Here is a 16,354-nt window from a genome sequence, read left to right as displayed (position 1 = left end):
AAGTAAAAGAGAGTAAAGACTTCAAAGTATAAACCGAAGACCATGACCTTTTAACTCCTCGACCACGGGTAACGGTCTAATAGTCAATTTCTTACACCCCCTCCCCCCAAAAAACAAGAAAAAAGGCAAAAAAAGAAAGAGTGTAATACTCAAAATTGATTCCATACTTATTTTATAATTTCCATCTTGTTGCCGTTGGGTGGAGACTTTTTTTCTACTTTCTGGCTTCGGAACGGATAAGAATTTCCCGATTTTAATGGCAGTTGTAAAGCAAAAACTGAAAACCCGGCACTGAAATTAAGAGAGCGAGGGAAAGGGTGTGTGAGGATATCGGGAGGGGTCTCTCTTTCAGATCCGAAGATCTGAACTTGCTGGAGAAGAGAGGTTGGTTCTCTGTTCATGGAAAATGGAGTTCTTCGACAACTTGCCTGCAATGGATCTCATGCGTTCGGAGAAGATGACCTTTGTTCAGCTCATAATACCTTTCGAATCTTGCCATAGAGCCATCTCTTACCTCGGTGAACTTGGTCTTCTCCAATTCAGAGATGTAAGTTTCGAGCCAGATCCGCTGAGTTCCGTCTCTTTCACTGGTTTTTTATTACTATGAAGTTGGTATTCGTCTTCCGTTTTGTTTCATTTAACATTAGATTCATTTTTTTTTTCTCCTCTCCACGACGATGAGTTATGGAAATTCTGTTTATGTGGATCTTGTTGATTAAATTGGATTGGTCTTGTAATTTGGTTAACTAGAAAGGTTCAACCTTGATAATTCTTTTTCTTTGGTGCAATGGAAAAGAAAAACCTTTCCTCCCGAAGTAATTTGCCTTGAAACTTCAATCTCATTCCTCTCCACACAAACTTTTTGGCCTGCCGTGATGGAGGTTTTGGCGAAATGGAAAATTAACTTGAACTCAATGCACTTAGTTCTGTTTATTACTACTTGCTCAGATCTAGGCTGCAGTGTTTGTCGTAGGAATTCTGATGAGTGCAAACATGCGGAGGATAATTTGAGGGCTTACCTATTCTTTGAGAAACATTTTAAAGAAGATAATGTAAACGGTGGGTATCTACGTGATGGAAACTTATCATAATCTTGAATAACCTCATATGAATGACTCTTGTGTACCTATGATGGCTCAAAGGTAGAAAGACACATGTGGGTTGATTAGAGGCTCGCAACTATTTTATCCTCACAAAGTCACCTAAAGACATGGTAACATGATCTCTAAGCTCAAGAGTATTATAAACCACATCATGGAGGGAGTGGAAGTGACGAAGAGTAATTAAAATAGCAAACAAATGCACCAAACCTGATGGGACTTTCGAAATAAGAAGGATCACAACTGCCGGTCGTTCAATGCTCTAATAACATGTGCAAGTTTTAGAATTAGAAAATCCGGCAGTATAAACTAGAAAATAAGAAAAGAAGAAGGAAGCAAGAGAGGAGGCCAGAGAATAGAGAAAATTGTAGCTACCGATTGGAGAGAATAGCTTGTTACTCCAATCAGTAGTAGCAGTTTGTATTTATAATGACAAACCTATATTAATTACAAGTATAGCCTTTTACTTATGTGAACATACACAGGTAAATAAAAGGTATTCTAGAAGTACAGAAATAACCCTGCTGCAGTACATAATTATTAATGCTTATTTTGAGTTGATTGGATCAGATGTCATGACCTTCTTACATTATTCTTACTGGCAGTTGAATGATGATAAAAGCCCTTTTCAGCGAACATTTGTAAATCAGGTATGCATTGTTTCAAACCTTTCTCAAAACAGTGTATGTGGCTGCAGTTTACTATAATTTGAGATGTGATGTTCTGTCTTGATTTGCTAAAAATTGAGTTTAACTCCAATGCCTGATAAACTTAAAACTGTGGCATGCATAGCTAACAGCTGGTGGTTTAGATAGAAAATAGAAAGAAAGTGACATCCTATCTTGTTGTTCCTTTTTCCTTGGGAATTTGTCCTGTGGATTTAAAAAGAGTTAGATGTTGAGAGGTGCCTGTAGCTCAGGAAAGCATGTGACTGATATCCTATTCAAAGTCATTAATCACTTGTTCAGTTTTCCCCCATTTTTTCCAAATCTTGAGTTTTTAATTCCTGGAACCTGGTCTCATCTTGTAATATTAATGTCTGTGAGATATGTTGCAGGTAAAAAGATGTGGAGAGATGTCACGGAAGCTACGGTTTTTCAAATATCAAATCAGTAAAGCTGGTCTACTGCATGCAACTCGTCCTACATTGCAACCAGATATTGACTTGGAGGAATTAGAGGTTTGTGGTTTATTTGTTAGTCTTCTTGTGCCAATGAGTCGATTTCCATTTTTTTTTTTTTTCGTATCTTGTTTTATTTATTATTTTTGTGTCCCGTTTTATTCTTCCTGTATGCATAGTGTATTTCAGATACCTGATAGGGATTGTTAATTTAGATCTTCTTGATTTCAGATACAACTTTCTGAGCATGAAAGCGAGCTTATTGAGATGAATGCAAATGGAGAGAAATTGCGACAAACCTATAATGAACTCTTGGAATTCAAAATGGTATTGCAAAAGGTATAAGCATCCTTATCAGGTCACCAATCTTGAGAAATTTTGAATTGGGGACATCTTTCTGTTTCTATCCTCTGGGTATTTGGCTATATAGGATATCTTGCATGTTGGAGCCTTTTTCCTTCAGAGTTGTTTACTTTTTACAACACAACAACAACCCAGCCTTATCCCAACTAAATGGGGTTAGCTACATGGATCCTTGCTCTCCAATCAGCTATATTCTAGGTCATACTTGATACAAGGTTTAAGCTATGCATGTCTTTCCTCACCATTTCTCCTAGGGTCATTTAAGGATTTCCTCTAGCTCTTTTAATTCCTTAAATCTGAACTAAATCATTCCTCTATACTGGTGCATCCAAAGGCCTCCATTAAAGATGACCATGCCACTTCAAACAACTTTCTCGTAACTTATCATGTATCGGAGCTACCCCTAAATCAGCTCTAATATGATGATTCCTTACTCAGCCCTTCCTAGTTTTGCCACTCATCCATCTCAACATCCTTTTCTCTGCTACACTGAGTTTATATATTTGATGCTTCTTAACTACCCAACAAGTTAGCTTTGTACCCTTGATAAGGTAAGAAGAAAGAAGATGGAAGGTAGAAGAAGAAAAAGGAGGGAGAGAGAGAAAGAAGTATCTGGTAGAATGAGTTAAGTTGGAAATCCAGTTTACTCTTCTCTATATATTGACAATTTGACATTGACTTAAAATATGTAAAATTACACAGGTACCCTTAACCAATACAGCCTACTACATATGACTACCAAGCATACCCAAAATACCCTTACAACCATTATTCTGACATTAGGCTTGCCCAAGAGAAATTTGGGATTTTGAAGGGTAAAATTCACATTAGGCTTTTAATCATGGCAGAATTTTGTATTATGTTTCAAGCATTGTGACCAAGTACCATACTAGATTTCAAAATCCTATATCATTTTTTATGGCTTTTAATTGCATCTAGCCATTCCTAGATGTCTCTCTGTGCCCAATGTTGCAGTTCCTAAAATTCATATTAACATTCATGGAAAGCCATGATTTTTAGTATTCTTACATTATCATCCTCAAATTTCGATGATTTTATTGGCATAATTTAATTTCCCTATCTTGAAACATGCTAATTTTTTGAGTTGCCTACTTGAGATGATTTCGGTCTTAGATTCGGGTTCATAGTTCTCAATGCATAGCCCAAGCGTCCAAGCTCTTTCTTGGGTCCAAAGAGACAACAAGTCTTGTTGACCCTTCACGAGTTTACATTTATTGTTTTGTTTTTTTATGAATATGCTTATGTTATATCTTATGCTTTGTTTATTATATGGTAGTTTTTCTCATATTAGGTTATCACTAGCATAATTATATCATATTGCAATGATATGGCTCCTATTGCATTTAAGCATTACAAAGGTAGTACCCAGTGCACGAGAGCCCGCTTTGTAGAGAGGTTGTTTCTTGACTTGAACCCGCAAGCCCACAACCACTAGATCGCAGTGGAGCAACCTTACCATTGCGCTATAAGCATTACATATAGGCTTATGGTCATATCCTACACACCTTGGGCGCCAATGTGATGCCTAGGTGTCCCCTCAACGCCTTGTGTCACTGTGACACAACTATTTTTGGGTGTACTTGGTAGTGTGAAACTCTAGTAAGAAAAACCCTAGTTACCCACTGCACAAACTTGATGGAATGCCCATACAAGTGTATCGCTGTGTAGATGTCTACTTCTCTTGTTATAATTACTCATATTTTTTCAAAGTACCTAAATGATGTCTCAAAGCCATGCACAACATAAAGCTATTCCCCGGACAAGGAATGCAGGGGAACCATTTTACTCTTTCCTAAGTATCAACCCTCCCCCAAAAAAAATTATGGAAAAGATACCCTTCTGCTCAAGGACATTATTGAAACAGGTTCACCTCCACCCTCCCAGTCTTCCACCCCTATAAAATGAAGCTTCTTACTTCTCTACTCCTATCCAAATGTTGCCCAAGTTAATGCACTTGGTCTCTGGGCCTACAAAATTAAGGCACTGCTCTAACTGAATTTGTTCCATCTGGTATAATTCCCGGTCTGCTAATATTTACTTCTTTGTTAAACTGCAGTACTTATGCTATGTTCCCTTGCATACTCTTTTAACTGCTTTACATTTGTCAAGATATTTCTTCTTCTCAACTGCATTACACCAGATGGCTCTTCCTTAACTTGCTGCTATATGGTGAACTAGTTATAGTTCTCTATCACTTTACAATGTTACTGTTCCTGCTCCTCATATCTTTTTTTCCAGGCAGGCGGCTTCCTTGTTTCATCTCAGAGCCATACAGTTACACAGGACAGAGAAGTAGAGGAAAATTTATATTTAAACAATGACTATATTGAAAAGGCATCATTACTTGAACAGGTGCAGTAATGTGTTGCAGCAGTAGCGTAATTAATTTTCTGAGACCCTTACTCTGGTTCCATCTGTTAAAGCATATATCTTTTGCAGGAAATGCAGCCTGGGCCATCAAACCAAGCTGGTTTGAGATTTATTAGTGGTATCATTTGTAAATCTAAAATTTTAACATTTGAGAGGATGCTATTCCGTGCTACGAGAGGCAACATGTTTTTTAATCAGGCACCTGCTGAAGAGTATGTCATGGACCATGTATTGGCCGAAAAGGTATGGCCCCAATTATTTTTTGTGTTTTAAAAAGCCATTTTCACTACCTCACAAATTTGAAGTTCGTTCTATTATCAGAAAATAGCTTCTGTTCTTAACAAATGACAACCCACAACATGAGAAGATGTTTTCCTTGGTCCACAGATATACAAACTGGAATGGGGTATCCCTCAAAAACCCTTTGATCCATAGCAACCACATCAGTGCTGATCCAAATCCTTGCCCTTTGAATTCCGTCTTTAATTTAGCTGGAGGAATCCATTTTTCCTTCTTGATTTACGAAGTTGTTGGTCCTGATGTCTTATTAGTACCCTTTTTTTTCCTGGTTTTCGTCTATTGTTCTCCACTTCTCTTATTGCTAATTCTTGTAGTTAATATGAGAAGGGGGGGGGGGATTCCAACTGAAAATAACCTCTATCCCAACCTGAAAAGTAGCTTTTTATTGCGGTTGGTCAGGTCAGGTCAGGTCAAGGAACTAATATGAGCTTAGAAGTTAGAATACTGTGGGGACTAGAAAATATTTGATTGACATCCTGTAAAGTCAACCATTTTATAGTCAGACAGTATCAGTTGCCTTGTTTTCGGTTAAAACTATACTCATTCTTTTTGGCTTCCCTATTACAGGTTGAGAAAACAGTTTTTGTAGTTTTCTTCTCAGGGGAGCAAGCAAGAACAAAAATACTGAAAATTTGTGATGCATTTGGTGCAAATTGCTACCCTGTTCCTGAGGATATTACCAAACAGGGGCAAATAACTCAAGAGGTACGCATGACTCTAGGAGGGCAGGTTTTTTCTCCTTTCTAAATAGAAATTTCCAGGAGAGGTTTCTTTGCTTTTTCCTCCCATTTTGGCACAGGTAGAGATGGTCTCTATGCTTTACCATTTTGTTAGTGTACCTGACTTTGATTAATGTTTGGTTTGTTATTACAACTTGAAGTCAGTAAAGCATGTTGCTATTTGTAACTTGCATTTTTCGTTTCAGCTTTCATATAAATCCCTACTGGAAATGCTACTTATGAAAGTGTGATCTTTTGTGGGGTCTATTGTATGTCTGCGTCTAAGCTATTTGACCTATTCATTTTCTGAAACTTTTGGGGTATTTGAAGGAAAGTACAGATTGCTGCCTAGTATTTTCTTTTGATGGACTGTACACTTGTTCTCACGGAGTTTGTGCCCCTAGTTTTCTTTTATTGGCAGCTTTAGGTCTATTTTATGCAATGGAAAAAAAAAACTCTTTGTTTTATCACATCTCTGTCTGCGATCCACTTTCAGAGTTTTGCTTACTTACACATCAATTAATTTGGCTTGCTTGTGAAACAGCGGGGATGCGTGGTGGGGGGGGGGACTTTTGAGGTCCCTTTTGACCCCATCATGTGGTATCAGGCTCTCATAGGGTTTTCCTTCCTATTACATTTTACATATAAAGTGAAATCCACCACATGCAATGCTTTCTCTTTTTTCTAGAAAATCTGTGGACAGTATTTCAGAAGTCTGTTCCTAGTATTGCTTGTTTATCTGGTATCCAAGTTTTGTCCTGTTGGAATAAAAAAATTACTCTGTACTATTTATGGTTATTAAATTATTATACTAAATTTATGTTTTAGGTTTTATCACGTCTCTCTGAACTGGAAGCCACCTTGGAAGCTGGGATTCGCCATCGAAATAAAGCCCTTACTTCAATTTTATCTCACTTAAAGAAGTGGACTGTTATGGTGAGTATTCTGTTGCTACCATGTGTGTGTGTGTGTGTGTGTGTGTGTGTTTTTATGTGGGTTCAAATATATTTTTAATATTGCCAACGTCTATAATGATATCGAAAAGACAAACTTGCATGAATAAGAGGAACTGCAAGTGTATATGATAAAAGACCTTGGAATAAATTATACATCACTATCTAGATGTAGTATTCTTCATTTTTCTTTTTGTGGGACTGTCATGCTGAATTCTCTCTTTTTTTTTGTTTCGTGGTTTTGTGTTACTGTATACCATCTTTTTTCTAGGTAAGAAAGGAGAAAGCTGTATATGATACACTGAATATGCTCAATTTCGATGTGACAAAGAAATGTCTAGTTGGGGAGGGTTGGTTTCCAATATTTGCAAAACCTCAGGTATCATTTTTGTCATTGCTTTTATTTATTTCCTTACTGCTTGCTCCGAGGACAATATATTGCAAAATGAGAACTACCTTTTTTTGTGATAATGAGTTGGATTTTATTGATTTTTCCCTCTATTGGATAAAATCTTTGAAGATTGTTATTGGCTTTAAGAGCAATACCTTTGTGCAACAGATTCAAGAGGTACTGCTACGTGCAACCATTGATAGCAATTCGGAAGTGGGGATAATCTTTCATATGATGGATACTGTGGAATCACCACCTACATATTTTAGAACCAACAAGTTCACGCATGCATTTCAGGAAATTGTTGATGCATATGGGTAAATGTTACTGAGTTGTTATTCATAATTTTTAGTTTTAGTGTACCAAAGATTGTTTTGTCAATTTATATCCAGAAAAACTCATCTGCAAGGTGATTGTAACTATTCATGTTAGTAGAAATCAGAACTGTACACTTTCAATTTATTGCTTGGTCCAAATGGTTGGACTGTTCAATCACGAGTGGGTCACTTCGTTGGGCTGGTCCCCCTTGTTATGGTATCAAAGGTTCAACAGTTTTATTGGCCGAGGCTTGAACCATAGACCTATTAAACTACATTTACGAGTCTTTTCCGCCACACTGAAGATGCATATGTGCTCAAGGAATGATGTTTACATGCATGATAATGATGATATTATTGATTTTAGTCTTATTGTTGTATTTTACTTTAGCCATTCAGTCCATCCACAATGGGTTTTTGGAATCCTGACAGGCGAGCCAGAATGATCCATACTCTGGTACCTCTTTTAGAAATATTTGTACAGTTGACTCAATATTTGATGCTTGACTTGTTGGTCAGTGAACTGAGGGTACTTTATGTAACTCTCTGGTGATGCTGCGTCTTACTTCAGATCTGTGTTGTTCATCCATTCCAAATATTGATACTGCAATAGTCTTTTGCAGAGTTGCTAGATATCAAGAAGCAAATCCTTCAGTTTATACTGTTATTACATATCCGTTTCTTTTTGCCGTGATGTTTGGGGACTGGGGTCACGGGATATGCTTGTTGTTGGGAGCATTGATTCTATTAGCTCATGAGAGAAGACTTGGTTCTCAGGTATGCTTTATTTTTCTGACTATTATAGTGCAGTACTAGAAAAGTGTATTACTGTAAACTCAATTGATAATCTTGTTTCAGTGAAAGGGCCCAGTGTATTGTTTGTGAACTAGCTTTTCTTGGCAATCTGAGGTTGTAAGACTCATTGTTAGTGTTACCAAATATCTTCTTTAATTTGTATCCTTTGTTACAATTTTTAGGTTTCTGCAGATTCAATTCTTATATCACCTAGAACTGTTTCATTCCACAATTTCAAGCATAAATTGCCAGGCTTCCAAGCCACTCAGTGCAAGTACTGCTTTCGTCCCTAACCCTTTTGTCACTTTACTTTAATCCTTATATGAACCTTAAGCTTTCTTTCTCCTGCTTTTTACCCCAATACCTATTGCTATTCTAGGGTAATTTTGGCTTTTCCCCATTCTTTGTGCACTGAAATCATTTTGGAAGCCTAGTGCAGCAGCATTGGATCTAGCTACTAAAGGAAAAAGGTTATGGTTTGTCTATTTATTGAACAAGCATTTTTTTCCCTTCCTTTTAATGAAATTATGAACTTTAATTCAGGGAAAAAATAAGGATAGCGGGAGCCGGGAGGTATTCTTGAAATCCTGATTTCTTCACATTCATTTTGTCAGGAAATTGAGAGCAAGAAGGGAACGGGAAATTTTTTCATTTTTTTGCATGATGATGACTGTTTTTTTCTTACTGCATGATTATGTCCATAGTTTTGAAGGCGTTGCGAAGGCATCGCCTTACTAGCTTACGTGAGATGGTAAGGCAGTGCTCCACCTTACGTGAAGTGGCGTCTTATGGGTTTTTTTTTTTTTTTTAAACACATTTTAAAATTACTTGATGAAGATTCCAAATATAGATTTTTTATTGGTAGGTGTATGGTTTTGTTGACACTTGAGATGTATGGGATTAGCTTTACTCCACAAAAAATAACCAAAACAAACAAAACAAAAACAAGATTCACAAACAGGGTTTGGATTTTGTCAAGGGTTTTAAGAAAGGGCTTTGAGAAGGAATCAAGGAACAAGGAAGAACCATTGATCCAGGCAACCATTTTGCTCCGGTAGCGGTGAACTTCATTCTTCTTTGACAGGAGTAGAAATATAGTAGATGACCTTAGGGTTTAGGCAATCATTTTGGCATCATAGAGGTAAGTATAATAAATACTTGTATTTTTTATGTCTTTTTTTCTTTATATTTATAATTTTGTTTCATTATTATGTATTTATATTATATATTAATATGTTATGATGATTGATGATTGATGAAGATGAACTTAGTTTATTCACTTTATTAATTTGTTTTCTTGATGAATATCTTACATTGGATGAATATGAACCTTTAATATTTATTTAACATATGAGTAATAGGATTCAACTAGGATTTGAGCCAAATAGATTGGTTTTATAAAAAAATTATATAGGAACGCTTTAGTCAATAAGGCGACTCTTTATGCCCGCCTTATCGCTAAGGCGCTCCGAAAGACCCTCAAATGCCTCCGTCGCCTTACCGCCTTAAAAACTATGATTATGTCTGCATTCTATTACAATGAAATCTATAATGTGAATATTAGCCATTACTGAACATGAACTCAAACAAAGATGACATGCATAGTTTTGGAGAAAGTGACTTATATACTGTTTTTTTCTGTCAGAAACTTGGCAGCTTTATGGAATTGGCTTTTGGTGGACGCTATGTGCTCTTTCTAATGGCTTTGTTTTCTATCTACTGTGGGTTGATTTATAATGAGTTCTTCTCTGTTCCATTTCATATTTTTGGTGAGACTGCTTACAAATGCCGTGATCCTTCATGCAGGTATAGGCAGTTGCTTAATCATTTTTTAATATCCTGAGACCTGAATCATGAACTGTTTATTCCATCAACTATTGACATAGAAACTTAATAAATATGATCTTTGACAAATTTCTGTACTTCTACCTTATGCTCCATTTGGTTAGAAGTGAAGCCATTTTTTTTTTTTGGAGGGGGGGGGGTGATATAATTGAATTGAAGTGATTTAAAGTGAAACTAAATAAAAATTCACTGATAGTGCAAAGAGAGGTAGAACGAGAAAGAGAAAGGAAAGTTTTCAATGATTTGTTTGGAATGGAAGTGGGAACAAGTTCTTGGAGTTTACTTCATGTTTGGCTATTTAGGGGCTGTATGACAACGATTCTGTTTCAAATTAGTATTTTCTGAGGCAGAAGTACTTTTTCTGTTTCTGTTCATTTGGAAAATTTCTGAGCCTCCAAATGCTTTATGGTAAAACATGAAAAACAAAATGATTCTGGCACTAAAAAAAAAAACCAGGGAAAAAAAATAACAGAAAATATACCTCGGTTAGCTAGGGAAATCAGCTGAATGTTGCAGAGATGGTTTAAAGAGATGGCTGCAAGAGGAATTTTTTGTACTTTTGAATCCCAAATACAAAACCCTCAAATCAATCAAAACTGTATTCATAAAAAAAAAAAAGCTTCTACGACACTTTACCATAAATTTTCCTTGAACCGAAAATGGAGGTATTGAAGGTATTTCATAGTTCCATCTCCATAAAAATCACAACACTGCACGAATAGAAAAAACCAATTCCTAAAACAGATTAGGGAAAATTACATGATTACCCACTTTTGGGTTTTCCTTTACAAAATTATCCACCAAAAGTTTTGGTTAACAAAAATATCCAAAATTAGGTTTGTGTTTACAAAACTACCCACCCAAAATTTCAGTTTACAAAAATACCTAAAATCAAGTTTGGGTTTACAAAACTACCCAAAATAATGAGTCTTCATCTTCCACATATAATCATGTATTTTTTTATTAATGAAACTTTGAGTGGGTAGTTTTGTAAACTCAAACTCAATTTTGGGTATTTTTGTTGACTTAAACTTTAAGTGGGTAATTTTGTAAAGGAAAACCTAATTTTGGGTATTTTTGTTATCTGAAATTTTTGGTGGGTAATTTTGTAAAGAAAAACCCAAAAGTGGGTAATCATGTAATTTTCCCAACAGATTATGTAATGTACTTTATCTGCTAGGTTACGGGGCGGCATTTTACCATAGGTTTCTATTGTATCAATCTACCCTTGTTTGATTCCTGTTGAAGCATAAACTCGGGGGGTGGGTCCAGGGCGTACGATTTCAAAGTGGGCTTTCCATTCATTAGATAGAGAAGATCAAAGCTTCTACCACACTTCTCCCATAAATTTCCTTGTACCAAAAATGGGGGCATTCCGTAGTTCCATCTCCATAAAGATCACAACGCTGCATTCGTTTTAAAAAAATTAAGCTTCTACCACACTTTGCCCACATACCCTGAACCGAAAATGGAGGCAGTGGAAGCATTTCTTAGTTCCATCTTCATAAAAATCAAACCTTCTACCACATTTTTAGAGATGTGGACATATACTCATCACACCAATAGCATGAAAAAGGCAGAGTTATGAACACTGGAACAAGCAAACTCCACATGCCGAAGCATATGCCAACATAGAATATATTGAATCAACATTAAACTTCATGCTGAAATGCTGATAAACAGGAAAGAAATTTGTGAGACAAATACACCAGACATCAATCCTCAGACACTGGAATGGGAAAAACCTCAACAAGGACCAAGAACATGAATACGTGGACATACAAAGGGATGGGGAAGAAAGGCATTTCAATAGAGCTGATTGGAGGGCAAGGATCCATGTAACCGACCCCATTTAGTTGGGATAAGGCTGAGTTGTTGTTTTTATTATGCATGCTAATTATCCTCTCAATTTATTTCATTTTGTATCTAAGATGTGTTTACTTATTTGATATTCTTAGAGCATTTTCTTTACTCCTGATTATTGAATTTTTATTTAGGCATCTATTTTACCAGCTGATTATATTCTCAATTTTAGCATGCCCATTTGCACTAATGACTTTACTTAATTTTCTTTCTATACTTTCACTTAATCACCATTTTTCTTTCATACACATGGTTTCAGCCATGTTATGCTGCACTTTACAGTTTAAACACCTGAACTATGCCTGTGTTTCCACAATCACTTTGTTGTATTTGCGTGTATGCATTTTGATTTATTGATCTACTTAAGTTATTCTCAGATTTTCTAGCATCGTCGGTGTTTTTTAAACTTGAGTTCCTTCTGCGATGATTCATAATTAATTTCATGTGCTTTGATCAGTGATGCACATACAACAGGTCTTATCAAGTACCGTGATACATACCCATTTGGTGTGGATCCTAGCTGGCGTGGAAGTCGTTCAGAGCTGCCTTTCCTTAACTCCCTTAAAATGAAGATGTCTATATTGTTTGGCGTGGCTCAGATGAACCTAGGAATCATATTAAGTTACTTCAATGCAAGATTCTTTCGCAGCTCTTTAGATATAAGGTCCTCCTCTGAGTCCTCTCTGTTTTACTTCCCCCCCCCCCTTCCCTTTAAATATATTAAGTTATTTCTCGGTGCTCTTCCTAAAGGGCGTTAGAGGAGAGATTGCTGATTATATACTTTATTTATAGGTATCAATTTGTCCCACAGATGATCTTTTTCAACAGCCTCTTTGGGTATCTTGCACTTCTCATTGTCATTAAGTGGTGCACAGGGTCTCAAGCAGACCTATATCATGTCATGATCTACATGTTCTTGAGCCCCACTGATGATCTTGGTGATAATCAATTGTTGTGGGCTCAGAGGCCATTGCAGGTGTTGGCTTTTAATCTTACCTTCTATTTTATTTGGTGCAAGTATGATCCCGATCTTTTATTCCAAGTTGCCTCATTCTTCTTGTATTCTTGTTGCAGATCTTGCTGTTGCTTTTGGCTCTTATTGCTGTTCCTTGGATGCTTTTTCCAAAACCTTTAATTTTGAGGAAGATTCATTTAGAGGTAACATGGATGTTGGACTCTCCCTTAGGTTATGGATCTTGGAATATTATATTTGAAATAATTCAACCTCACCTGTTGTTTTATCTGGCTTGTGAGCCGTAGGATTGGAATTTCTTAATTATTTTTCACTTTTTCTCTTTTTTGTTCCCATTTTTCCTTTTCCTTTATCTATTTTCTTGGTAATTCATTTATTGAATGACGTTTCTCCATACTGAATTTTGCAAGTTTCACTTACTGATTTATTAGAAGTATTCCCTTGCATCTTCAATAGTGGTTTATTCAATGATTTATTTTCATTTATTGACACTGAAAGATTTGAACGTTTAGGTAAGATTTTGGTTTTCTAAGTCCCAATATAATACATGGATTGGACAAATATGTAAAGATATCATGCTTTTTGGAGGTTTTAATGTTGGCTTAGTCATATTAATGAGAGATGGAGTTGAATTTATTTTGTGTGTCAGATAAAGTTAAATTACAGGTTGCCTACTAAGATTATTTCATGATTATTGATAGTTATGAGAGATTACATGAGTGTGTTTGTTTGTTTGTTTTAATTTTTCCTCCCAGAAGGAGAAAGGTTGGACGGAGAGGGGGGAGGGGGGGTGAACATGGGATTCAAACCCAGGCCTCTAGGATGACTCCATGTAGGCTTTGCCATTGCAATGCTCAGGCATCTGGATGATCAATCTAGTTAATTATTGCATAAAATGTCTGGAAACCATATGTATCTTAAAAATTTGATACAATATGAAAATTAAGAGTCAAGCTTGTTTAAGTGTTGTTCTTTCTATACTTCTGTCAATTCACTTGAAAACTTCAAAAAGAACTTAAGATTTAAGATTCATCTTGATCCATCTTCTCAAGACTACTGCTACATGAGTTGCTTTCATCTGGGATCAAAGGAATTTTAGGAATTCCTGAAAACGCATTCTGCCTGTTTAGGTACTTTGTAATGCTGACCAATTGCAGTTTCTTTAATCCCAAATGTTGATTATTCTCAGACTCTAAAGTGGCCCTGACATAGAAGTCTTCATGTGAGAATTATAATCTTCTTTATTTTTCTGATACAAGCAAAGGAGACAATGTTTGCTTGAAGTGCCTGAATAATTATGGAACTTGTTTTTTATTTTGACTCGGTGGATGTTTCTAGAGATTTCAAGGCCGTACATATGGGCTTCTAGGAACATCCGAGATGGATCTGGATGTGGAACCCGATTCTGCACGGCAACATCACGAGGAATTCGATTTCGGTGAGGTCCTCGTGCATCAAATGATACATTCCATCGAGTTTGTTCTAGGTGCAGTCTCAAATACTGCTTCTTACCTTCGGCTTTGGGCTTTAAGGTATGGCAAAATCTTTGTTTTTTTTTTTTTATGGGTCACGGAAGAATCTTGATTCTTGTTTCCTTCTCATTTCGATTTTAATAATTTTGTTGTTTGCCTGATGTACCCTGCTCTGCTTTAACAGCTTAGCCCACTCAGAGTTATCGACTGTGTTCTATGAGAAAGTACTCCTCCTTGCATGGGGGTGAGTTCCAACTCTAGTCTATGTTGTACTATTCAAACTACCAACTTTTTGCTCATCTTCAACTGGTGCATCGAACATGGATTGTAAGATCGCACTTTGGCACTTCCGCTTTATACTGAAAAAAACGAAACAAATATTAGAGTCTAGAGGGAATATTTTTTAATGGGTTCTTGGGTAGGGTTTCGAAGTTTGTCGGTGGGTGTCTGATGTGCTTAAATGAGATGTCAGTTCCACCAGGTGCGAGGGAAGTTGTATCATGCATACTCCATAACCAACTGAATGTATATGTGAATCTGCTTGGCACTGTAAACCTTATGGCTTCCCAAGTTCAACCAATATAATATCGAATAATTAAAACAATAAGAAGCACGTCGATCTAGAAAATTCTGTGATTCCATGCAAAGTTGCACATGAATGTCACATTACTTGCACACATAAGTTCTATGTTGATATTGGATATTCATAAACTGGTGTAATTTGATACTTACTGATACAGATGCTGATAATGGTGGCAGATTTGACAACATATTCATCCGAGTGGCAGGGCTTGCAGTTTTTGCATTTGCCACTGCCTTCATATTACTCATGATGGAAACTCTCAGTGCTTTCCTCCATGCTTTGCGTCTTCATTGGGTGGAGTTTATGAACAAGTTCTACTACGCTGATGGCTATAAGTTCAGACCTTTCTCGTTTGTGTCCTTAGCAGATGAGGATGATTGATCCTCTCTAATTTCCTTTAAGGAAACCATACTTTTGTTTCTCACTATCTTGGGAAGGAAGCGTTGAGAGGATAAAATTGAGATCCATTGACAGCAGTGATCTAATTTCGCTGGGTCAGTAGGAAACAATCGGGTGCAGACTTCAGAGGATGCCTCCACGTTGCTGTGTGATTCGCAGCTCAACTTATTAGAATTGTATATCCCTATACAAATAGTTTGGGAAGGGCTGAGTATAGAGAAGTTTGCGTTCTACTACAGGAAGTCAGTAGTCATTAATTGAGCTCCTGTAAATTTTTTGTTTTTTAAATTTATTTTAACCCCCTCCCAGCCCTTTTTTTTGTTGGGTTTCCGATCCCCCAAATCAAAAGAAAAGAGGCCATTAGATTTCATTTGTTGTAAAGAGGAGCCTACATTCCTGATATGCCAATATGTCCTGTCACTTCTGCAGAGAAGCAGATTTTGAAAATTTTCAACCAGGGATGAATGTGCGTTTTGCAGAAATTTGGCTTTCAGACATTTCTTTTGATTATTTTCTTCTTTCCCACTTAGAATTGAGCTTTTGTATCAAATTCGTACAGGTTTAATTTTTTGTAATAGAAACTCTTGGTAGATGAGGAAATTAATTATATGGAGTTTTGAGGCAAAAGATTCTTGGGTGAAGGTGGACATCTACGAGTGTGGATCAGGTTCTACAAATTGTGGGTCAATCTTCATAAATTTCATCGTAAATATGAAATACTTAATAAAAAACTGCAGGAGAAATAAAAAAGATGCAGGGCCCTTTGTCAG

At 36.5% G+C, this 16,354-nt stretch overlaps 1 protein-coding gene across 3 annotated transcripts; it reads left to right on the top strand.

Annotated features, from left to right (window-relative positions):
• Positions 1-187: 187 nt before the first annotated feature.
• Positions 188-16,066, top strand: LOC122082663 (V-type proton ATPase subunit a1-like). 3 transcript variants are annotated; one of them, XM_042650364.1, is made up of 18 exons: positions 189-547; positions 1,706-1,750; positions 2,158-2,280; positions 2,452-2,559; positions 4,843-4,956; positions 5,044-5,217; positions 5,842-5,979; positions 6,822-6,929; positions 7,218-7,325; positions 7,506-7,654; positions 8,278-8,431; positions 10,095-10,255; positions 12,615-12,821; positions 12,950-13,133; positions 13,232-13,315; positions 14,469-14,662; positions 14,787-14,846; positions 15,362-16,066. In XM_042650364.1, the coding sequence occupies exons 1-18, from the start codon at positions 407-409 to the stop codon at positions 15,564-15,566; spliced, it is 2,457 nt and encodes an 818-aa protein (XP_042506298.1). In that variant the 5' UTR covers positions 189-406; the 3' UTR covers positions 15,567-16,066. The 3 variants fall into 3 exon arrangements, with proteins under 3 accessions (XP_042506300.1, XP_042506298.1, XP_042506301.1); XM_042650367.1 differs by having other exon boundaries at positions 15,343-15,474; XM_042650366.1 differs by lacking the exon at positions 14,787-14,846 and having other exon boundaries at positions 188-547.
• The last annotated feature ends 288 nt before the right edge of the window (positions 16,067-16,354 follow it).

This window comes from Macadamia integrifolia, chromosome 6 (genome assembly GCF_013358625.1).
Source record: "Macadamia integrifolia cultivar HAES 741 chromosome 6, SCU_Mint_v3, whole genome shotgun sequence".
NCBI classification, from domain to species: Eukaryota; Viridiplantae; Streptophyta; class Magnoliopsida; order Proteales; family Proteaceae; genus Macadamia; species Macadamia integrifolia.
This window is presented reverse-complemented; position numbering and strand designations above follow the sequence as displayed.

Coding starts and splice junctions, on each gene's coding strand:
- LOC122082663 (XM_042650364.1), top strand. CDS start 407: ATGGAGTTCTTCGACAACTTGCCTGCAATGGATCTCATGCGTTCGGAG. Junction 1,751..2,157: donor AGCGAACATTTGTAAATCAG/GTATGCATTGTT, acceptor GATATGTTGCAG/GTAAAAAGATGTGGAGAGAT. Junction 14,663..14,786: donor CTTCGGCTTTGGGCTTTAAG/GTATGGCAAAAT, acceptor CTGCTTTAACAG/CTTAGCCCACTCAGAGTTAT.